General features: G+C 46.7%; 1 protein-coding gene across 1 annotated transcript in view; it reads left to right on the top strand.

Annotated features, from left to right (window-relative positions):
* The window catches only part of LOC146776379 (mitochondrial inner membrane m-AAA protease component AFG3L1-like), a 327,798-nt gene that overhangs the window by 257,381 nt on the left and 46,443 nt on the right, over window positions 1–23,974 (top strand). The window contains exon 13 of the mRNA XM_085639724.1: window positions 10,907–11,017. Within this exon, the coding sequence (XP_085495850.1) occupies window positions 10,907–11,017 (111 nt within the window). The remainder of the gene's footprint in view (window positions 1–10,906; window positions 11,018–23,974) is intronic.

Raw genomic sequence — 23,974 nt, 5'->3', positions numbered from 1 at the left:
CCAGCTAACACCAGCCCACATAAAGCAATACCTCGCTGCCACCATAGACACCTCAAAAGCCATAGCCTACCCCAATCCGGCCAGGATTGCAAGCATTCAGGCTTTGCGTCAAAAATTCATACTTCAACACTCCCTCCCAGCAAGAGTGTTTATGCAACTGATAGAGATGATGGCCTCTTGCATTTTCATAGTGCCTCATGCAAGACTCCAGATGCATCCACTCCAAGAGTGCTTAGCGCGCCAATGGAACCAGGCCCAGGGGCAACTGACAGATCTGGTGTTGGTAGACGGTCGCACCCATCGCTCTCTGCAGTGGTGGAACACCACCAATCTTTCTAGAGGTCGACCGTTCCTGGACCTGGTTCCTCAAATAATCCTAACAGACGCATCGCTCTCCGGCTGGGGAGCTCATCTATTACACCTCACAGTGCAGGGCACATGGACGCCGCAACAAAAGTTACTCCACATCAACCATCTGGAGTTACTGGCAATCTTTCTAGCCCTAAAATCCTTTCACACTCACATTTTAGGCAAGGCAGTCCTTATTCGCACAGACAACATGACGGCCATGTACTACATTCAAAAACAAGGCGGCACACACTCTCCACAGCTCTCAACTAGCACAGAGCATATGGAGATGGGCAATTCCACACAAAATCTTACTCCTAGCCCAACAAGGCGGCACACACTCTCCACAGCTCTCAACTAGCACAGAGCATATGGAGATGGGCAATTCCACACAAAATCTTACTCCTAGCCCAACATGTCCCAGAAGTCCAAAACACCATGGCAGATCTGCTCAGCAGACAAACGCAGCAGATCCACAAGTGGGAACTTCACCCGCAATTCTTCACCCGTTCTTTCAGATGTGGGGGCATCCACACATAGACCTCTTTGCCACCCATGAAAACAAAAAATGCCCAAGCTTCGCCGCCAGATACCCACACCCATTGTCCAAAGGCAATGCGATATGGATGAACTGGTCAGGCAAATATGCGTACGCCTTTCCACCTCTCCCACTAATTCCATTAGTGGTGCGAAAGCTACAACAGCACTCCCTCACACTGATTCTAGTAGCTCCAACATGGGCCAGACAACCGTGGTACACCACGCTGCTGGAACTCTCGGTAGTGCCACACCAAAAGTTAGACCTCTCACCATGCCTCCTAACCCAGATCCATGGAGAGATCAAACTCCCGGACCCAGCTCAGCTCAACCTTGCGATCTGGCTCCTGGGATCCTAGAATTCGGATCCCCCTGACTGTATGAACGTCATCAGAGAAGCTAGGCGCCCTACTACTAGAGCCTGCTACGCGGCAAAGTGGAAAAGAATTGTTGTTTATTGCCATAACAACACAATCAACCCTCTAGACGTATCTATACAGCACATCATATGCTACTTACTCCATCTACAAAGGTGTAACCTAGCATATACATCCATCCGGATACACCTCACAGCAATTGCCGCCTACTTACAAAACAGACAGCACTTATCACTTTTCAGAGTGGCTGCCATCAAAGCCTTCATGAAGGGCCTCAAACGAATAATTCCCCCCAGCGTACCACCCTCACCTGTGTGGAACTTAAACATAGTTCTCACAAGACTAATGGGAACGCCTTTCGAACCTTTGCATAAATGTGAACTGCAATTTCTCACATGGAAAACAGCTTTCCTTGTAGCCATCACTTCCCTTAGAAGGGTCAGTGAGATACAAGCACTTACTATACAAGAACCTTTTCTCCAAATGCACCCGAACAAGTTTGTCCTCCGTACCAACCCAAAATTCCTACCCAAAGTCATTTCCCCCTTTCATCTAAACCAATCGGTAGAATTACCGGTTTTTTCTCGCAACCTCAAACTGTTGCAGAAAGGGCTCTCCACACACTGGAGGTTAAAAGGGCCTTACTTTACTATATCCAGAGAACACAACCTTTCAGAAAGACAAAACAACTGTTTGTCTCTTTCTCTCCACCACATAAAGGCAACCCCATCTCTAAATCGGGGATAGCTAGGTGGATTGTAAAATGCATACAGATTTGCTACCACAAGGCAAAACGCACTCTATCTGTTCCCCCTAAAGCCCACTCTACACGAAAGATAGGGGCTTCTATTGCTTTTCTAGGGAACATCCCATTCGATGACATCTGCAAAGTAGCTACATGGTCAACACCGCACACTTTCACTAAACATTACTGTGTAGATGTGCAAACCAAGCAACAAGCTAGTGTGGGCCAGGCTGTACTAAAAACACTTTTTCAAACTACTGCAACAGATACCGGTGGTCGCCGCTAGGGTTGGGAACTGCTATATAGTCTATGCAAAAGTGTGTAATCTGCAGCTCATATGCCTCGAACGGAATATGCTACTTACCAGTATGCATCTGTTCTTGGCATGTAGAGCTGCAGATCTACACACGCCCAACCGCCTCCCCGGCTACCTGTATCTGTTCCAGTCTATCTTATTTAGATACAACACACATGGGTTTCTTCACTATTACTACTACGCTCCATCTTTCCCTGTTGGCGAAAAACAATCTGAGGATGGAGCCGAAGCCCATGCGCAATACGGACCAAGGGAGGAGTCACCGACCTCGTGACTCCCAAAGACTTTCCAAGAGGAAAAACAAACTGCAAACATCCGGGCCCAACACCAGATGGCCATATATGCAAAAGTGTGTAGATCTGCAGCTCTAAATGCCAAGAACATATGCAAACTGGTAAGTAGCATATTCCATTTAAAAATAAACACTACTAAAACTTTTATAATAAACTGTAGGAGGGGCGTAAGGAAGCAGAGGGATATTTTTGTAGAGAGCAAAAAGGTGGAAGCTACTACAACGTACCCCTATCTAGGAATCCTAATTGACCACAAGGGCTCGTGGCGTCAGGCCATTAAGGCTAGGAAACTGATCTTCATGAGAACTACGACAGCCCTAGTAAATTTCTCACAAAAGCTAGGAAAGAGGCCTCCAGAAGAGCTGATTAAAATCTATCAACCCAAGTGCGTTAGCACAGCTACCTCTGGGGCTGGGATATGAGGTCATTGTGATGTAAATGAAATCCACAGGGTAGAGTATGCATTCTTAAGGTACCTACTGGCCGTCCCATGTTGTACATCAAACTATATTTGCCACACTGAGTTGGGGCTAACATACATCACAGACCTAATAAAGGTGCGACCTGCCCTACTGTGGCACCGGATCTGAACCTCGGCAAAAACCACTTTCAACCGGCACGTGTTAAGTGACCGTCTCAAGTCAGAACATGCCTTAGAGATCAGGTGGCTGAAATACATAAAAGAATTTGACTGACCTGGGCCAGCCAGAATATTATCAAAACCCTTCCACGATAGGCTCAATCACTAGAAAGGCTTTCAAAAAAACAATGCATGACCCACATGGAGGCAAATAGATTCGCCAGCGAGGCATCAAGGCCCACGGTTCAAATTAATCAACTGATGCGGTCTACCACCGCTATCCAACCATATTTATCTTACACAACACAAGGGTATGATAGATTTGTTCTTGCATGCCTCAGACTCGATGTATTCCATCGTTTGGTAAGCTTCCTAACCCCAAATGACTGGTCTAAAACCTACCAAATTATACTTGTGACGGAGTCTCACCCCAAACAACAATCCATGTTGTCCTGTAAATTTTATTTGGAACTGAGGAAGAGGTGGATCAAACCCATACTGAAAATATGGGGCATGAAGCAATGTCGCCCGGCCTATCTCGCATTGCAGTATTTAGATAACGAATGCGTTGCAAGAAACATTGCTCTATTCTTGAAGTGCACGATCAGACGTGCTCACTTTGCCACTGGATTCAAGCAAGCCTGGCTGAAGACGGCTGAAATGCCAGAAACCGGTCCTAGGAAGCTTGTTTCCGGTCCAGGGAAGGCATGGCTTGGCAGTTCGGGCTGGACTGTTCCCATGAGGCACAGGGTCAGACTGATTTGCATATGGCCATGTCTGAACTGGGGTGGCAGAGTGGGCTAAAGAACGGTGATGGATCAAACACGGATCTGTTGACTGGGTGTGAGTGTTTGATTGGTTCTGATGCTCCGTCCATCACCACCCCCTTTTGTACCGCTTTGTTCGCCATAAGTTGGCAGGGTATGCTCAGACGTGAGTCCCTTGCTCACTTTGCCACTGGATTCAAGCAAGCCTGGCTGAAGACGGCTGAAATGCCAGAAACCGGTCCTAGGAAGCTTGTTTCCGGTCCAGGGAAGGCATGGCTTAGCAGTTCGGGCTGGACTGTTCCCATGAGGCACAGGGTCAGACTGATTTGCATATGGCCATGTCTGAACTGGGGTGGCAGAGTGGGCTAAAGAACGGTGGTGGATCAAACCCGGATCTGTTGACTGGGTGTGAGTGTTTAATTGGTTCTGATGCTCCGTTCCTCACCACCCCCTTTTGTACCGCTTTGTTCGCCATAAGTTGGCAGGGTATGCTCAGACGTGAGTCCCTTGCTCACTTTGCCACTGGATTCAAGCAAGCCTGGCTGAAGACGGCTGAAATGCCAGAAACCGGTCCTAGGAAGCTTGTTTCCGTTCAAGGGAAGGCATGGCTTGGCAGTTCGGGCTGGACTGTTCCCATGAGGCACAGGGTCAGACTGATTTGCATATGGCCATGTCTGAACTGGGGTGGCAGAGTGGGCTAAAGAACGGGGATGGATCAAACCTGGATCTGTTGACTGGGTGTGAGTGTTTGATTGGTTCTGATGCTCCATTCATCACCACCCCCTTTTGTACCGCAGTATTGGATGCAGCAAAGACTTGTCTCCCAGTGCCATCTGTGAGGTGGGGAACCATGCGATCCACAGAATCTTGTTCTGGTAACCAACATAACAAGCTAGCCAGGTTATCCTTCCACTCATTAACTCTTCTAGCCAAGACCATCCAGCATTGCCAAGCGTCTTCCAAGGAGAGCTGTCTAAGGGAGGCCCTGTCAATTTCCAGGCGGAGTCTCACCTGTTCAGTCTGATGTCCATGATTTCCCCTCATTAGGGTCAAAATATTATTTTCCAACCTTGTGATCTGGCTGTACTTTTCCCTCTCTATACCTTGCAGCTAGGACATAGCGATCACCACATGGTAGGCTTCCCAGTGGTCCACAGTGTCACAGGTGAGTCTACCGTTTCTTTGTTCAAGTCTACGAAGGTCTGTAGTTCTTTCTAGGAATTATGTGAATTGTTTATCTGCCAGGAACCAGGTTTTGAAGTGCCATACAAGACAGCGGCCCATCCCATACACTCCAAAACTCAACATGACCGGGCGTGGTTGGCCAGCCCTTAGGTAGGATGTGTGCAGGGAGTAGTAACAGGTCAGTTTAGGGTATTTCATTATGTGCTGCCGATACATAGGTATATACATGTGCCTGTGGATTCCTGACTCTCGAAAAATCCCAGTCCGTCCACTCACTCCGCCAATCCCCTCCTTCCTCTACGTCTCATCTTCAGGGGCCCAGTGGAGGCTACTCCAGCGGTGATGTCATTAAAATCACAACCGTAATGATGATCCCGTGTTGTAGACCTACCACAGACCCTCGAAGGACCACAAGGGTATGAAGTGTCAAGAAGTGGGGCATAGTAGACGCTCAACAGGTTATACTGATGGCCCTCAAGCGGGTCCAGGTTAGTCTGGCAAAATAGCAATCCTCAGCACACGTAAATGGTATCACAATAATTATAGAAGTGCATAGCATGAGCACAAATTGAACACAAGCAAGTGAATTCTTGTTCTTTTCTTTATTCTCTGGGTCTTCAGACAGCCGACACGTGTTTCGTCGCTTACATGGGAAATCATCCCGCGACTTTATCAAGGCTATGTCCTCTTTAGAGAAGTTCTTCTTTTGTGGTGATAATTCCAACCCACAAAGGGATTCAATTTCTCGTGATGTCCAATACAGCAGTGCATATATCCAAGGGATCCTATTACGTCCCCACAGGCTCAGTTTCGTGATTTGAAGTATTCGGTCTACGGACGTTGCTCCGCGTGTAAATCCGAGTATTCTTGTTCCGTACTTCAAGTCCATTAGGTTCATCTAAATATTTCAGCATTGTAAGGAAAGGGATATTTTTGCATGTTCACCTCCCAGTTTTTGGACTGATGCTGCTGGCTTTTGGGCTCTGAAGTGCCCTGGACCCTGCTGACCAGGACGCAGTGCATGTGCTTTGGACCCCTCAGTGTGTATCTGTAATTGGCTAATCCCGGATTGGTATATTTAACCCCCCTAGTTTATGGTACAAAGTTTACCTGTGTCTACGCAGTTAAATGTCACCTGTGGACTGCAGCACTTGTGCCACCACTTCTGTGACAAAGTGAAAATGTGGCTCTAGGTCTGCCATTTAAGTCTAGTCGGGCAGCCTTTAAACTGCCGATTCAACATTGCAAAATAAACGTTTTGCCATGCCCACACCTGGCTCCTCCAGCAGGATGGACAGAGGACTGTGGCCACCGATGGCCTGGCTTTAAAGGGGCTTCTGCCTCTGATAGGCAAATGTGAATCACATAGCAGTCTGCCCTTCCCTTTGTACAGATAGACAGGCCAGCATCTCTTCCGGGGGGGGCGCCTGTTGCAGAACTGTGTTTTCAGGACGGTTGGCTAATTATACTGGACAGACCCCGGGATGTGCCTATGGCTCTGTCACAGGGAAGAAGGGTCCCAACAACTTTGATTTGGGCAGAGAGATGCACTTTTGAATTGTTTAGTGCCAACCACACAGGAAATGATCTACAAGTGAGTAGGGTTGACCTATGTGAATAGTAGCCCCATTGGCTAGTGAGTCCTTCCCACCCACTAACACAAAAGTGACATAAAAGTGGCACCCCTGGCTTAAAGCCTCCGAACACTGCTGGACTCGGAAAGAACAGAAGGACTGCACCTGCTACACCTATGGACATCAGAAAGAAAGGCTGCACTAAAGAAGACTGCACCTACTAAGTCAGCACAAGACTTCGAAAGGAGAAGGTCTGCTCCTGTTGTTGAACCAGTGGAGAGAGACCCCAAGGGCTAGACTTGTTCCCCCCATGTCAAGGGCCAGTGAGTGGCCTGTCTAGTTGGCTAGACTCCTGTTTAGCTTCAGAGACACAAAAGCTAGAAGCCCTGCACAGTGTCCAGCTGACCAGTACATCCTAGACTTGCCCTGGGTTCCGCTGGAATAGCCCAAGAGATTCAGTTCTAGCCCCCAAGATGTCCCTATCCGTCCTGAGCCCTTGCTAGTGCTGGAGTGTACTCTTTCTTGCCACAGAACTACAGTTTGCCAGTCTTAAAGACAAAGATAATGGTTTCTGAGCCAGAGGCTCCTAGACTACCCGCTACTTGCTGGTTTGTAGGTAGCATTGAACATCGTTGAGAACCAAGGCTTTCATTTGACCCAAGGACTTTGCCAATCATTTGACGTCAAACACAAGGGTGAACTCCAGGTGCAGCCGACCATGCTGACCCAACGTTCAACAGTAAAATCTTGACTGGGACCAACCCCTTCACCAACATCTGACCTGGACTTCCATTGCAGGTGGCCTGAAACTTTGACTTTGCCGCCGAACCCTTGAGTTTTAGGCTCATAGACTCTCTTGGTTTTTACTTGGTGACGCCTCCTGACTACCCCAACTAATTATCCACTTTTTTGACAGGCATCTATCCATAGTGCTGGGAATTAGACAATCTGCAATGAGATTCATTCATTTAGAAATGCTCCATTATACATTCTCAATCAGTAGTTTTTTGCCTCCTTCTTAAAACATGTTTGCATAATACTTTCATATAGAAGAGATCAAATACTTGTAGTTTCTTTGACGAGAGCCAGCACAAGTCAATCAAGGCACTTACTTTGTACCCCAAGGTCTTCAGCATTGGTTCTAAAAGAGTACTGCTCTCTGCATGAATGACATACCAAATCCATCAAAAACTGGAACTTTGAACCTAAGAAATGGGAACAGGTGTGGGGAGGATGGGATGCCTACAGGGGAGGGCTGTGTACCCGCCCGCAAGGGGCCTATCGCTGTTGGAGATCTGAAGAACACATCAGGTTCGGTAATTACACATCACAACGACGTGAACAATGAAGGGATGGACATATTCCTATTCTAGATATTTTGTTGAAATATTGCTGAAATCGCTTGTACTGTGTCATTAACTAGTGCTGCAATTAATAAAAAGAGTTTTGTTTTTTTTAAACGGGAACTTTGAGACTCTTACTTTTTTACTACCAGTCCTAGCTCATTCCTAATGGTTGCTAAGGGAGTCACTGCAATCACTTGACTGAACCCTTCCACTGGGTGCCGTCTAATTGATTTCTCACATTTTTTGAGAGTGCTATATAGGTGCCCTATATGACCACTTGAAACAATCTTAGTCTTTACAAGGCAAATTGATGTTTTGCTCTATTTCTAGTTGAATTTTTTCAGGCCCTGTTAAGGCCAGATGGATGTTTTGGTGTGTCCGTTTTCCACCACTCTATCATTTTATTCTGTAAATGCTTTTCTGATAGGCTAGTGCTCATGAAAATGCTTCTTTTGTCTTGGTGTGTATCCTGTGCTGGTTATTGCATCTGCATTAGTCTCCTCTTATAAAGATTTGTAGTTCTTAATTTGTGTCTAAATAGTAGGTAGCTGCAGTAATTCGCCACTTAGATGTAAACTGGTTACATTTGGTAGTAGATTTTTTTTTAATGAAGTCTACAGATTTACTTGTTTATTTTTTTTCTACGGAGTTTTATATAGCGCCAACTTGACCCGATGTCGGGTATCGGAGCGCTTTACATCGCACCAGTTGCGTTACATGAGGACACACATTAATTTTTGTTCGGCACGGGGAGATTAAGTGATTTGCCCAGAATCACAGGATGTTCAGCGCCATTGCCAAAACTCGAACCCGGTTCCCCAGATTCGAGGTCGACCGCCCTAGCCGTTATAGGCCAACTCCTCTCCCCGGTTTACCCTGATCTTTTCTTCCACGCATACTGGGTAAATGTTTCATCTGGTACTCTTGTCACAGCTTTCATGGCTGTTATCAATATCACTCAACGGACACATATTGGTGGATTAAATCGTTCCAGCTTATTTTAAATCTTATTACGTACGGAAAGTAGCTAATTTACCAGTGACAAACCAACCACCTCAGTTGAGATACAACTACGGTCAACTCAGTGAGAAAGAACCCACCAAAATGCAACCCTTACCAAGAAGGTCGTGGGCAAAGTAGCTTGCACAAAAACCTGTTTCTCACCTTGTTTCCCCACCCTTAGCCAAATTGGGAAACCTTCTTAAGCAATGAGTCCACTTACAGTCTTGTCCCTGTTCATTTTCATTTAGGACTTTTTTCAATCCAGGATATTAGCACCAAGACGGACAAATAATAACCTAGTCTCACCAGACATTAGCTTTTTCCTTTGTGCATCACTCCAGTCCTGAGACTGCACAAGCACCATCAGCACCAAGCAGCAGTCTTGTTTCTGTGGTTTCACAATGGCATTCTGTATACTTTCTAATCACTATACAATCACTTCCACCCTGCAGTAACTCATAAAGCACTTCCATTGAGGCTTGAATGGAGTCAGGCAAGATCTCAGGTGGAACTCCCATGACCCAGACATAGGTGGGGTCCCCCTCAAATTATCCAACAGCTCAGTCTTTGCATCTAGTTTAAACACAATATCAGTCAGTTGTTTAAAGGAGGTCATCTCTTTCAACTCTGCCACAGGCACATTAGTCATAGTCTCCAAAGCATGTTTTGTTTTTTCTGCCTCACATTTCATTCCCAGCACTGGGCCACTAAGGGCCTCCATAGTCTGCCTTCGGTAGCATCTCATCATTGGCACCGGTCTTTTTTGCCAAGTCAGTGCAGAAAGCTGCAGTTGAGTGAAGTAAAGTCCATGGTCCCTTTCATTAAGGGACAATTGTGGCTGTTAAGGGAAATGCGCTTTAGATACTGTGGCAACTGATGCAAAAGGGTCTTCCTTTGTTGCCCTCGTCATAGTTGTAGTGTGTTCTCCAGAAAGCTCTGCACTTATAAACATTGCCACATCAGCCTTCTGAACTCACAGTTCCACACTCCAAAATGCTGCCAGGTCAAGGGGCACCTTATCCAGGGGGGCTTGGGACAAGGCAAGCAATGTGTGGGCTCAAGGGCCAGGTCAAGTACTGTGTCCCATAGTCCCATGATGTCATGGGGGAACAGGCCTCTGCCCAGAAAGGAAATGTCTTCTTCCAGCTCATCTCCCTCCTCACTCCACACCAGGTGTTCATTGGTATGCCCTGATGCTCCAGGTTTGGACAGCAACTTTATAAAGACAGTCTTCTCACTTACAAACTCTGCCTTCCATGGCTCAGCGGCACCCGGGTCCATGAACAGTTAGAAAAATCCCTCTCACTGATGTGTACCAGGATCACAGGCCCAAATTAGACCCTGGTTGGCCTCATCCCCTGTGATAGAAACATCTGGACATTTTTTAGCTGATAAATCCAAGCTCCAGCTTCACTAAGGGTTCTCCAGATTAGATCTATTTGTGTTCAGGTATCATGAAGAACCTACATTGCAAGTAAATAGACATAGCTCACCCATTCTGCACATATAAAGATAGTGCCAAACTAAAGGCAATTGGGGAGGTTTGAGAATGCATTTGCGGCATCCTTTTATTGGAGACTGTACAAGGAAAAACAATTCTGATCCACATCTTCTAGCATTGTTTGTTTTGAGAAAGCCTTGAATTACTTCAATGGAGGAATGTGGTAAGCCTTTAACTTACCTGAATATTGGTTCAGCAGTCTTATTTTAAAACCTGCATAGAGGTGCTTAATATGCCATGGGAACCTAGAACACAAGCAGAAAGTAGACTTGTTTTCTACTCTTTCTTTATGGAAATGTTTTGGTTTATTCACTGTCATGTTTTCTCCTTCTCAGGTGCTGATATCGCCAATGTCTGTAATGAAGCTGCCCTGATTGCTGCTCGCTATTTAAAGGCATCTGTCAGCGAGAAAGACTTTGAGCAGGCCATTGAGCGTGTTATTGGAGGTGAGGTCAAAGTGGTGTTACTAGCATTTTATCTTCTCTCGCACTTTAAGCATGGTTCCAGGACGAACCTTGATAGCCAAGTCGTATTCTATACACAACAGAGAATACTTTATCTTTCATGTTGGTTGTCGACTTTTAGAGAACATGAGAAAGAGATTAGCCATTTTACACATTCTGAAAGTGGAACTGCATGTATGTAGGAGAGCATTTGGTGGAGGCAAAGCAGAAGAGAATTTTATTCTTGCATTCAAAAGGTCACTGGAAAAGAAGCATTTTGTTTCTGAAGATGGACTTTTCGCATAAGAGGGAAAAGAAGAAATGTTTTGTTGGTGAAAAGAGAAGGAACTAAACATTTGAAGCTCATCAGGCAGCACCTTTTAACAGCCTGACGTTATCGCGGAGTCCTGAACTGTAAGTATCATCTGTTGCCGATGGATGACCTAGTCACTTTTTGTTGTTGTTCTTGTTTAACATTTTGTACAAACATTTCCCCACTTCCCTGCAGGTTTCCAAACCTAGTTTGCCAGCCACTCCCCCTCCCCAAAATGTGGGAATTTTGCAAATTTTTTATTGGAATCTATAAACCATAAAAATATTTTTCTAGTTCTAGTTCACAAGTTCGCGCCGCCAAGTAGTTGCAAGGTCTACCTAAAAAATTCTATAATGAACAATGCAGCCGCTTAAAAGTCTATTTAGAGTTGTTAATTGGAAGATCTATACATCAGAAGAGTCAATGGTGATGTGTACAGAAAGCTACACCACTGTTATTCGCCAGAACATAAACTGAATTCAGCAAGACATTAGATAGACCAACTCAATGGCAGCACTGTGAGTGAGAGAGTAAAGGCAGTATCTTCGGATTACAAGAGTGCCTACAGTATAGCACCGGCCATTGACATCAGCAGATTAAATGAGCCTGGTGGTGGAAATCGAAAATGTGTATTGATTAAAGTCTCCAAAGATTTGTTTCATAACATTCAATTCTTTACTGTTTGCACTACGTATTGAATGCCAGGAAATGTAGGTGAATGCTTGGCGAAGGGAGGGTGAGACCTTAAGTGATTGTAAAAGTGGGGTTTGAGTGAATAAGGGAGAGAGAGGAGAGTGAGAACGAACAAATTGCCATAATGTGTGGCAATGATGTTTCCAATATATATTTTGGCATATTGCTCAAATTAGACATGAGGTCGATAGAGCGACGGTTCGCTTAAGTAGCAGATAGATGGTTACCGTACCATGTTGCTCATACCACATTACCAGCCCCACATTAAATACTCATTTTGTCTTGTAGTGCTCCATATTCAAAATGGCTGCGCAGTTACTGGTACTATATGAATATTAAGCTGCCTCCCAGACACTGGCAATATTACTCGACTTCACCCCTCTTATCACTTCGTCCGTTTGCCACACCATCCTAAGAGATACAGTCTACAAAAAGCTTCTGACCATACCAAACCACCTGCTGACACAGCCACTGTAGTCTTTCCAGGCAGGGCCTTTTTAATGATTTTAAATATTTTGGATCCCAGAGCAAGACCAATGTTGGCGGTCACTATTCGGAATAGCATTGAATTTATGAACAATTTTCAGCTAATTCAAGCCCTCGTGATGTCAAACAATAATGTAATATTGGAAGAGCGAAGATTGGAGTGTACAGTGGAGTCGTGGAGTGTACAGTCTTAAAGAGCTAGTGACCCAGAGTACACAGTGTAGAAGGCATTATGTACAAGGCACAGTGTTACAGTCAGTTCATGTATGGCAAGAATATTGCATCCCCGAAGATCCAAGTTCGAGACTCAGAGTGTACTGTAGTGTAGACTAGAGTGGACAATTTTATGGGCATGATGTGTATCTAATACAATATATATATATATATATATATATATATTTTCCTTTTTTTCTTAATATAAGTAATCCTATCATCACTGCCTGAAACATTTTTTAGATTCTGCAATTGATGATGAAGAAATGTGATTGAAAAATTCCAATCGCCTCTATTGCCTGGTATTCTTTGCTTTTTGGGTGATTCAGTGACACATATGGATACGTCCTTTGAGTCTTTTATTTCCACATGTATTATTGGATATTTCACCTTATTTGAACATGTTGATGTTTAAATGCATGCCAACTATCTTTTTTGTACCTTTTCTTTATTGTATCATGGCATTTGTATAATGCTTGCTACCCCTATGTGCGGCATTTGCACATGTGTATGGCAACCTGCACCTGGTAGGGTCTGTGGTTGGAAAGCTATTGTTTTTGTTTTGTTTTTGTTTTGAGCCTATGTTGTAAGTATTTTCATGTTGTGCGTGATGACCACCGAGGTGGTATTGTGTTATGGGGTGCAGTGCCATGTGGTGTGATGCGTTTGGGTATATATCATTATAATTATAATAAGGACTAACCAGCTTAGCCATAGGGCTTTGTGGAAATTTAAATGGATGATCTGATAGAGAATTCTAGCTGCAGATTTTATTACCTGAGAATTATCCCCAGGTGCTAGACTGGACCTGCAACTTTTTCATGAGATGTACACCTGCGCACCAGTAGGTGTTGTCGTTTGGCTCCGTGGGTATCGTCGATGTCGTCTGTGCTGGAAGTGATGTTCGCTGTGCCTATATAGACAACACCCAAGTGCACTGACTTCTCTTCTTTCCGCACCAGCCAGCGCGGATCTGGGAAGAGCTAACCTTTAGTAATTTTTGACTAGGTTTCTTCGACGTTTTGTCAGTCTTTTTTGAGGTTTACCTCCTGGTGTGGTAGGAATGTCCTCCAAGAAGGCCAGCTTCAAGCCCTGCGGCACCTGTCACCGGCAGCTGTCGGTGACGGACCCGCACCTTGTGTGCCTTTGGTGCCTCAAGTGGGATCACGACCCAAAGACCTGCTCTGACTGCTGTACTATGCACCCAAAGACCTTGAGGAAGTGCTCCCTCAAGCTCATTTCAGCTCGACGTGCGACACGGTGAAGATTGCATTCCTAGGGCGAGAGGAAGGGAGCAGTCGCGGAGCCCGAAGTTGTCATCGCATTTGAAGTCTTCGAGCCAACAAGTAAGTCTAAGTCCCAAAAGAAGTTGTTGAAGCATACTTCGACATAACCTCATCTGTCGGCCAACAAGACAAGGGAGCATCGCCATTCGAGGCCTGGTTCCGCGGAGGAGCTAGTATCTGGCCTGATCCGCTCCTGCCCGAGTTTCCGAGACCCGAAGTGACCCCCACCCAATTGAGAGTTTTATGATGCCATGCACCTCATCTTTGGGTGGCCAGTTCCCTGTGACGCGCCTCTAGGCTCCGCTGGTTCGAGGGGGGCCCCTTCTAGTTCCACACCAGCAGCTACACCACCAGTCAGGCTCCAAAGATGGATTCAGATCGGCACTGGTCGTACCACCTTGACCTTTCCCGTTGCCGATCCTGAGGCCGACGCTCCCGGTGCCACTGCCAGGGCCATACCCAACTCCGACACAGAACCGGAGAAGAATCGTCCGACACTGGATCTGGCGCTGACTGGAGCCATGCCTTCCCGACCGAACCCTGAACCCCATTCTTACGAACTAAGACTTGGGGAGGATTGGGAGGGGTCACTGGACCCTGAAGAATACCAGCCTTATTGAGAAAAACAGGACTTTGCTGAGGATCTAGGTGAAGCCAGTGGACTGGATACTTTTTTAGATACTGGCATGCTTTCTCCCCTGTCCGTGGCTACGGAAGAGAGAGAGCTTCATTCACAATGGTGATGTGGAGGGCAGCTGAGGTCCTGGACCTTAGCCTGCCCTCCGTGGCAGTCAAGACTAATATCGTGATGGAAGTGCTTCAGCCGGGAGTGTCTATATCAGAACCCCTTCTCCATTTCAATGAGGCATTTACTGACGTCCTGCTTGGGACTTGGTTCAAGCAGAGCACAGGGGCTCCTATGAACTGGAAGGTTGCCCGGCACCACCGCCCGCTCCAGGAGGCCCAACTTTCCTCAAACAATACCCTACCCCAGAGAGCTTGGTGGTCCAAGCCTCCACATCCCACTTAAATCCTGATGCATTCCCTACTAGCCCCCCAGACAGGAAATCAAAGAGGCTGGACAATCTTGGAAAGAAGATGTTTTCTTCCGCCAGCCTGGCACAGTGTCTGTAAACACTGCATGCCTTTTGGGCCGCTATTCCCATGCCCTGTGGTATACAGTTGTGCAGGTGCTGCCGACGGCCCCAGAGGAGGCCTGGCCGTGCTCTCCCAGGCTGTTGCCTTTGGAGGGATGCCGGGAAGTTCACCATCCGTTGTGGGCTTAACACCACCGACTCACTAGGCAGAGCAGTTTTATTGACAGTGGTCCTGCGACGCCATGCCTGTATGAGGATGACTGTTTTTTCAGGGGATGTCCAGTTCTTACTCATGGACATGCCCTTTGATGTCTCCCATCTCTTCGGAAACCAGGTGGATTCTGTGGAGGAAACCACACCTGCTGTATCTCATTTGGAAGTAGCATGTTCCTTCTAGAATGTGCTGCGAACTTGTGACCTACTGGTTACACTGGATTGTTGCGTTCACTGAGGTAAGTGTGTATGGGGGGGGAAGTGTGTCAAAGAGACACATTTTTTTTTTTAAGTTGAGGAGTGATTACACAATTTAAGTAATGGCTAGCTTTATTTTCAAACTCAGGACTATGTAATAAATGGTTGTGTAGTATTTAAATGGACCTTACAATTAACAAATGGAATTTAAAAAAACCTTACAAATTGAAAAAAACAAAGGTTACAAGGACGTTATAGTTAGGAATTGGCTTTTAAAAACCACTGATGTCATTTGAGATGTCCTCAGTTATGTCACTGACCACGTCATGAGTGTTTCAATATGTGAGGTCATAAGCAGTGCAATGCGGGGGCACTAGTTATAGTTTGCTGAGCTAATTATAACTGCTGAATTTCTCTTTTTTATACAAGTGAAATATCACACTAACAATAAGGTCCCTGTAACCTTAAAAAACTGCATGTGCAAAAGATGTGAAGGCAGAATACAAAAAATAACAATATACATCCAACAAATTACAATAACAAATATGTAGCGTTGGGCCTGTCTGGCACCCTTTCCTTTGAACAAATCCAATTCCATCCATAGTTTTTGGGTAGAGTGTATGAATCAAGACTGTCTCTTCGTGGACAATTTAGTCATTCCAGGCTGTAGAAATTGAAGTTGTCGATGTTTCAACCCAAGATAGAACAAGGCCCTTTATTCAGGAATGGTACATTTCCATTTTCATTTGGATCAGGGGTTTATGCCTACTGTTATAGGGATAGATTAGGCCAATTGAATTGCCATATCTTTGGATTACCGTTAGGACTAATTTATCTGTATCACTTTGCACCCAGGTCCTACGGCCTATTGGGTTACCCCATTGTTATGTAATGGGTCACTTAAAAATGGCACCCAGTCAGTGGCAAGATTCACCATCACCTACCCCACTGGCAGTCCACAACATAGGACAGGTGGGTTTTGCATTTTGTCCAAAGGGGCTACTTCCTCCCCTTCGAGACTAGCCCTCCCTCCCTCCATGTCACCTACTCATGACAGGCTGACGGAGGACCACGTATCTCTCGTCCGCCAGGAAGTGACCGCTCTTTTCGCCAAAGGAGCCATAGAGAGAGTGCTGGTGCCAGAAGTAGGTCATGGTTGCTATTCCCACTACTTTCTGGTGCCCAAGAAGGACAGAGGCCTTGGTCCTGTCCTCGACCTACGCTCTCAATTTCTTGTTCAAGAAGGAGAAATTCAACATGCTCTCTCTGGCTCAGTTCCTTTCTACCCTGGCACGGTGGGCCATGAGCATTTTCAGTTCGCTATGCTCCCTTTTGACCTCACCAGCAGTGGGACCTGACGTTCCAGTGGGTGCAGCATCGGGGGAATCTCTCCAACATGGTCCATATCTCAGAGGGGCCTGCTTACGAACCGCGATTGGGTCAGTGGCAGACCCCTCTCCTTTCCCTAACCAGATCTGACCGTGGTGACAGATGTGTCACTCCGGGGATTGGGCGGCCCTCTGGGAGAGGTGAAGTTCAGAGGACTCTGGTCTCCAGCAGAACCTGGACACCACATCAACCTGTTGAAGCGCCGAGTGATCCAATTGGCATTAAAAGCCTTTCTGCCCTCCATCGAGGAAAGGCTACTGCAAGTGTTCACAGACCAAACCACCTCCATGTGGTACTGCAACAAGTACGGCGGGTGGGGTAGTGGACCTTTGGCAATAGGCCCTGCGTCTCTGGGCATGGCTGGAACTGCAAGGCATAGCCCTGGTGATTCAACATCTGGCGGGTTCTCTGAATGCCAGAGCGGACAAACTCAGCCAGCGATGCCTAGAAGATCACAAATGGCGTCTTTATCCTGTGGTGGTGCAAAGTCTCTTTCAGCAGTGGGGAGAACCTTGGTTAAATCTGTTTGTTACCGACGATAACACGCAATGTCAGCAGTTCTGCGCGCTGAGGTTTCCAAGGTGGTTCTTGCTCTGAGATGCTTTTCGGCTCAAATGGAGCTCAGGCCTCCTGTACGCCTTTCTGTCCATACCACTCCTGCTCAGAGTTCTCAAGAAGATCAGGAACGACCGGGCCCACGTCATCCTTGTGGCTCCGGATTGGGCACAGAGAGTCTGGTATACCGAGCTGTTGCGCATGGCCATCGGTTCCCCGATTAGGCTGCCCCTTAGGGAGGATCTTCTGTTGCAGCAGCAGAGGAGGGTTCTCCAGCCAAACCTGTCAGCGCTCCGCCTTCTTGCGTGGAGATTGAGAAGCATCAGTTGATGGCCTTCGACCTTCTGCCCAGTGCTTGTAATGTTATCTTGGCAGCCAGGCGTCCCTCTAACAAGACTGTTTACTCCTCCTGTTGGACTATATTTGTGGCAGTGTTCAGAAAGACACATTGTTTCCCCTTTCTACCTCCCTTTCCAAGATGCTTCTGTTTGTTCCTTCCCTTTCCTAGCAGGGCTCTGCGCTCTGCACTGTTAAGGGATAGCTATCTACAATTTCTGCTTTGCTTTGGTTGACTGATCAACCTTCCCTTTTCCAATTACCTATTGTACATAGGTTTTTGAAAGGTCTGCAACATATATTTCATCCTTCTCGTTTAGTTATGTCCGAGTGGGACTTCAATCTTTTCCACACTTTCCTTATGTGTGCTCCCTTTGAGCCTCTGCACAATTGTCCACTCAGGCTCCTTACCATCAAGATGACTTTTCTTGTGGTGATACCATCTGCCCGCAGGGTCAGTGAGTGTCAGGCCTGATCAGCCAAGTCTCTTCATCTAAACATCTACCCTGGTAATTCGTACAAGGGTTTCCTTTCTTCTGAAAGTGGTCCCTCCATTTCATGTAGGCCGTACCATCACTCTATCTGCTTTTTACACTCCGCCTCATCCAAGGCAGAGGAGCGGCTTAACCGCTGGATCCAAAAAAAGTGTCGTTCTACCTTGACCGTACACATGAGTTCCGGGTGGATGACCAACTCTTTGTGCAGTATGTTGGAGCAAAGAAGGGCAAGGCTGTGCAGAAGCGGACCATCTCTAGATGGATCGTGCTCTGTATTAAAATCTGCTACGCATTGGCTAAGAAGCAAAGCCCTGAGGGTTTGTGTGGTCATTCCACCAGAGCTAAAGCTGCAACCACTGGCTCGCGGAGTTCCAGTCCCAGATTTCTACCAGGAAGCACGCGGGCCTCATTGCCCACGTTCACCAAACATTACTGTCTGGACAATCTGATCCGTAGAGATGGGCATTTTGTCTGTTCGGTCCTTACAGGACTGTCTCTTGTGAAATTGATCCGCAGACCCATCTTCGAGGAGGTGTTGCTTGGATTTCTCTTCTAAGGAAAGGAATCTGCAGCTAGAAGTCTCTGTCAGATGAACAAGTTACTTACCTTTGGTAACGCCTTCTCTGGTAGAGACTCTATCTAGCTGCAGAGTCCTTACTGACCCACCCATCCTCCCCGCGAACAGATTTCTAGGGACAAGGTTTTTTCCCTTTCAGTGTCCTAGTTTTCCACACATGTGATCCGTGTACTTTGTGGCTGTGCGCTTCTGGCGTGGAAAGTCATGAAAAGTAACTGACGTCAGCGAGCTTGGCTGGCACCTATATAAGCACCGCAAACGTCACATCCGTTGTGGATGGAGCCACGCGGAGCTGAATGATGCCACCTACCGATGCGCAGCGGTACTGCTCATAATACATTTCTGGATCCAGTCTGATGCCTGGGGATAATTCTAAGGTAAGGAATCTGTGGCTAGATAGTCTCTACCAGATAAGGCGTTACCAAAGGTAAGTAACTTGTGCTTTTTGTCATAGCGCATAAGTTTGTCTGCATAACTTTACATATCTTGGATGGGTGCTTAGGTTCCCCACATGGGGGTGATGAGCGGTGGATAGATGCTACAGAGCATTTTTTTCATTTTCGTGGTAAAGGCACGTGTGGGAAAGGCATTTTCACTGTAAAGCTCGATTCGTTGTGGCATGCGTTGTAATGGCATGTGTGGTTCCATCATATAACCCTTTAAAGACCCAGTGAGAGTTAATGTAGTCGCTCCTAGAGTGGAGAGACAGTTTAAAGCGTCCCCTAGTGACTCATGCAGTATCAATACTAGCTGGCATGCCTGGCTCCATGCCTCAGGCGTTAAGCCAGAGGTGTAGCAACATCTTTTTGTGCCTTACCTGAACACTCTCCTGTCCACAAGCATGGAGGGTCATCACTTTAAGCCTTTGGGTCTTGCAGTTTGTGGAGTGGTATGCCCTACTCTTCCAACAACCCCCCCCCCCCCCCCATTTTTCACCTGCACCCAGCTCATGGGACCCCCTTTTGAACGACTCCATTTATTTCTTTTATTGAAAGACATTTTTTCCCCTTCATTTAGCCATAACATTGCTGAGCTGAATTTGGAAGCTGCAGGCTCTTACCACTGCAGAGCCATTTGTACAAGTTCATAGAGATAGAGTTTGGATAAACCCCACATTCTTCCCAAAGTGATGTCTCCTTTTCATGTTATTTACAGGGTTGGATTGGTAACGCGGGCACTCCGGCAATGGCCGAAGGGCCGGTATCTTGAGTTTCAGCTGTGGGCTGCTTTTTTGGCAGCATTGGGGGGGCGATTTGGGCAGTGTCTGTGTTGTTCGGATGCCGTCATTGGCCCAGTGGGACCCTGAGTGGCTTTTCTTGCGGCAGATGGGACCCTGAGTGTCCTTTCTTGAGGCAGATGAGTGTCCATTACCTCCCTTTTATCAAGGGGCAGAGGTGTCGCTCCCTTTCTCTCGCCTGGTCAGCCCATTAATTTATGCAGTGGTTTGCGGAAAGGCAGTATGCAAATGTGGACCACTTTTTTTTGCTTGCCCGGGCCGATTTTTAATCCCAATCCAACCCTGGTTACATAGACTATTGAGTGACGGTGTTCTTTCGCCAACCAGATGCAGTTCCTAAAGAATATTACATACTCTGAATATTAGGAGAGCGCAGATGTACTGCATTAATTGAACTAAACATGTTAGCCCAATCAACTTATTGTAGCCTCTGCTAAGCCTTATAAAGAACTACCCCTTTCCAAGGTGGGTATTGCAAGGTGAGTTGTTAAATGCACCCAGACCGCCTGTGCACGGGCAAAACTTGTACTCCGTGCCACCACTCAAGGTTCACTCTACATTGTAAAAAGCAGCCACTAAGGCTTTCCTAGGCAACATTCCCGTGACAGTTATCTGTAAAGCCGCTTCATGGTCAAAACAGCACACATTCACAAAGCACTATTGTTAGGACATCTTAAGTCGTCAACAAGCTATTGTAGGTCAGGCTGTTCTGAGAATATTGTGTCAAACATTTGCATCACCTACCCCTTAACCACCGCAAGGAAACAGCTGTTTTGCAAACCTTGTGTAGCTACAACCACACATGCTATGAACGGAAAATTATATTTGCCCTGTAAGCTTCTGTTCGTAGTTTGTGGTGTTGTCGATTCAAATGCACCCACCTTCCTCCCTGGAAGTTGACAGTGATTGCACCTGTTTCTTACAATAAATCTGTATATCTCCTTTATGACAAAGCCGCATACATAATATGCACAGCATTCCACTTCCACCCGCTGAGGCAAAATACAATCAACGGGTGGGGTTGGTGCCCTATGCGCATTGGAATCCACAACATCCTGTAAATCAAAGCGTCTTAGAAGAAAAAAAATAATCTGCAATGCACTAGATGGCATGGGTATGCAATCCATGTGACTACAGTACTGTGAGCTACGGAAAAATGCTGTCATGGTAAGTAACTTTCTCCTTTATGATCGTTTTTATGGACTGTCTGATTTGGAAAGAATCTGCAAAATAAGGCAGGCATACCCACCTGATATTTCCCCATATTTCAATCCAACAGTGTCCCCAGTCTCTCTAACCTCTCTGGCAATCCAAACGCCATTTTAAAATAATTCTAACCGGAACAATGAGTTCACCCCTCCAAACCCTCTTTTTCCCCAGACTGAAGGGTATTTAGTCCTGTCTCCCCTCCTCCCTCCCCCACCCCAGGTTAGGTGATGCCCGACTTTAAACGCGGTCTGAGATGCATCCTGAGGGTAGAATCGGTAGGGCACTTAGTGTTCTTGCACGTATCCCTCCTCAACAACAAAATACTCGCAATATACATTGGAGTATTTTTAACGGTCCCTGGCCTATGCTTGGAATGAGAACCATAATCACGATTGTGAATGTAGCGAAACGGCAGAACCGAGAGATTGTGCCTACCACCTTTGTATACCTGCTCCAATTTCCTTAATCATCGGTAGACAGCTGCTAAAATACCTTGAATGGCTGTGCCAAGGGGCATCCCAGAGAGCACCACTTCTCTGGGGTGTCCGGGTGCAGAGGTGCTTTTTGCCGTCCCGTGCCCTGTTGGTTTCAATGGGAAATGGTCCTGGGAGTAGGAGGCTGCAAGCTGGGATTGGGGTGGGGGGAGGGGCAGTCTGGGTGAACCCACAGGGGTACTCGGTCCTTGAGATGCTCGGGCACATAGAGACACAATCGTTCCACATCTCGGGCTGTAGGGCTCGGGTGCAGTGGTGTCTTTAAGCATTGGGTCTGTGCTGCAGGAGACACTCACGGTTGAGGGGTCCTGGTCAAAGAGGCTGTAGACAGCGATTGGAAGTCAAGTCTGGCAAACCCAAGGTGGGGTTTGAGTCTGGAGGGGTCTCAGGACCTCGTTGGTACCATTGGCCCACTTCGACTCAGGCTTGGGGGCACAGGTGCAGTGGTGCTTTCCGGTGTCAGATTTTCGCTGTCCGGAGTCCTCTTGGTTCTTCTTGGGTGCCTGCAGGGTGCAGGAAAGTAGCTCCACTACTCCACGGGGGATGCTGGTTGCTCCGTGATGTGCTTAGTGTCCTCCCAGGATTTTGAAGGTGGAGTAGCTGCAGGACGAGTCATCTTTGTTGCAATTGTCGGGGACAGCAGACAGGCCTACAGGGTTGGCACCAATCCAGTTGCTGCTCCTCATTTTTTGCTCTTCGCAATTCTTCGGTGTCCTCCTTCTTATGCCGTCGAAATCTGCTTTCCTGGGGCCAGGGACCCCATAAATACCAGAATTAGGGACATTAAGGGGAGTGAAGGGTGTTAGCCAATAGGCTTCCTACCCTTGGGGTCACTACACCCCATATATGACAACTTCCTGAGGGCATAACCGTGTCCCAGAGTTAATAATTCTGCCGCGACCAAGATGGCAAAAGTTTCCTAAAGGGGGGCAGATCAGGCAGCTCACCTTAGGGTTGTGACTGGCCTAGTAGTGCACCATACCTCCCTGCATATTTAATTTCCCTCCTATCCTGGTGCCAAATGGGTCCAGGGCAGGGGTTGGCATTTGCCCTGTCTGGAGAAGCTGTGGTCATATTTCAAAGGCGGCAGTGGCCTGTGAAGCCTCTTGGCTTGGTATGCTGATTACTTGGCCATCCTGCTTGGAGGAGGTGACAACACGTCCGGTAAGAGCAGGCATTGTTTCTGCCCTCAGAGAGGGCAGGCTCTCGCCTGCATGGGGTCAGAAACCTGTCTGTGCTGGTAGGCTGGGTCGACACCAGCCGTCCAGCTCACTAGAGGCTGGTAGTTTTTCAGGGGGCACCTCTAAGGGGCCCTCTGGGTGCATCTATTAATACATTTACCACTGAAATCAGTGTGGTTTCATTAATATAAGGTGTTTGATACGAAACACCATACATTTCAGTGAAGCTATCATGTAGCTGGGGAACACGTTTTTACCAGTGTGAAGCACATGTACTTAAAACGGCTTCCCTGTTCGCATGGGGTATCTAAGAATTGACTTAGACCTCACAGGGGCATATCTATCTGCTCAAGCAGATATGTCCACACATGTAGTATAGTGCACCCTGTCTTAGGGCTGTAAGTCCTACTGTAGGGGTGGCTTACTTATACTGCATGCAGTGTCTGCAGGCATGGCACACATGGATGTGTGCCATTTCATATTTTCACCTTCTCTGCACCAAGATGCGCAGCCTGCATTGGCAGTTTGCATGTTGTTGCTGAGGGGTCCCTTAGGGTGGTACAATACATGATGCAGCCCTTGGGACCCTCTTTCCTACAACCTCCTGTTGCCAAGTTATGCGCTTGCTATTTTCAGTTTTTTGGGATGTTTTATTAATTAACTTTTATTTTAGTTTTCTTAAATCTGGTTCATCTGATAGGTGAACTGGGTCAATTTTGAGAGAGACCCAGATGGGGGAGGGGCATTCTCTGGATGGGCGATTTTATTATTACTACGTGCCCTTTCAGAGGTGACCATGTTTGTGGGGTTACAGATTGGCAAGAATAACATTTAATGCATTTTATTCATCCGCTAAATGGGTCTGTGCTGAACCAGGTGATAACCAAACATAGTTTACTTTTTAGTTTCGATTTTTTAAAGGAATGTGGTTTTATTCCACCAATTTATACATGGAAGGGGAAGGAATCTACAGTATGTTTTATGTT

Source organism: Triturus cristatus, chromosome 12 (genome assembly GCF_964204655.1).
Source record: "Triturus cristatus chromosome 12, aTriCri1.1, whole genome shotgun sequence".
Classification (NCBI taxonomy): domain Eukaryota; kingdom Metazoa; phylum Chordata; class Amphibia; order Caudata; family Salamandridae; genus Triturus; species Triturus cristatus.
This window is presented reverse-complemented; position numbering and strand designations above follow the sequence as displayed.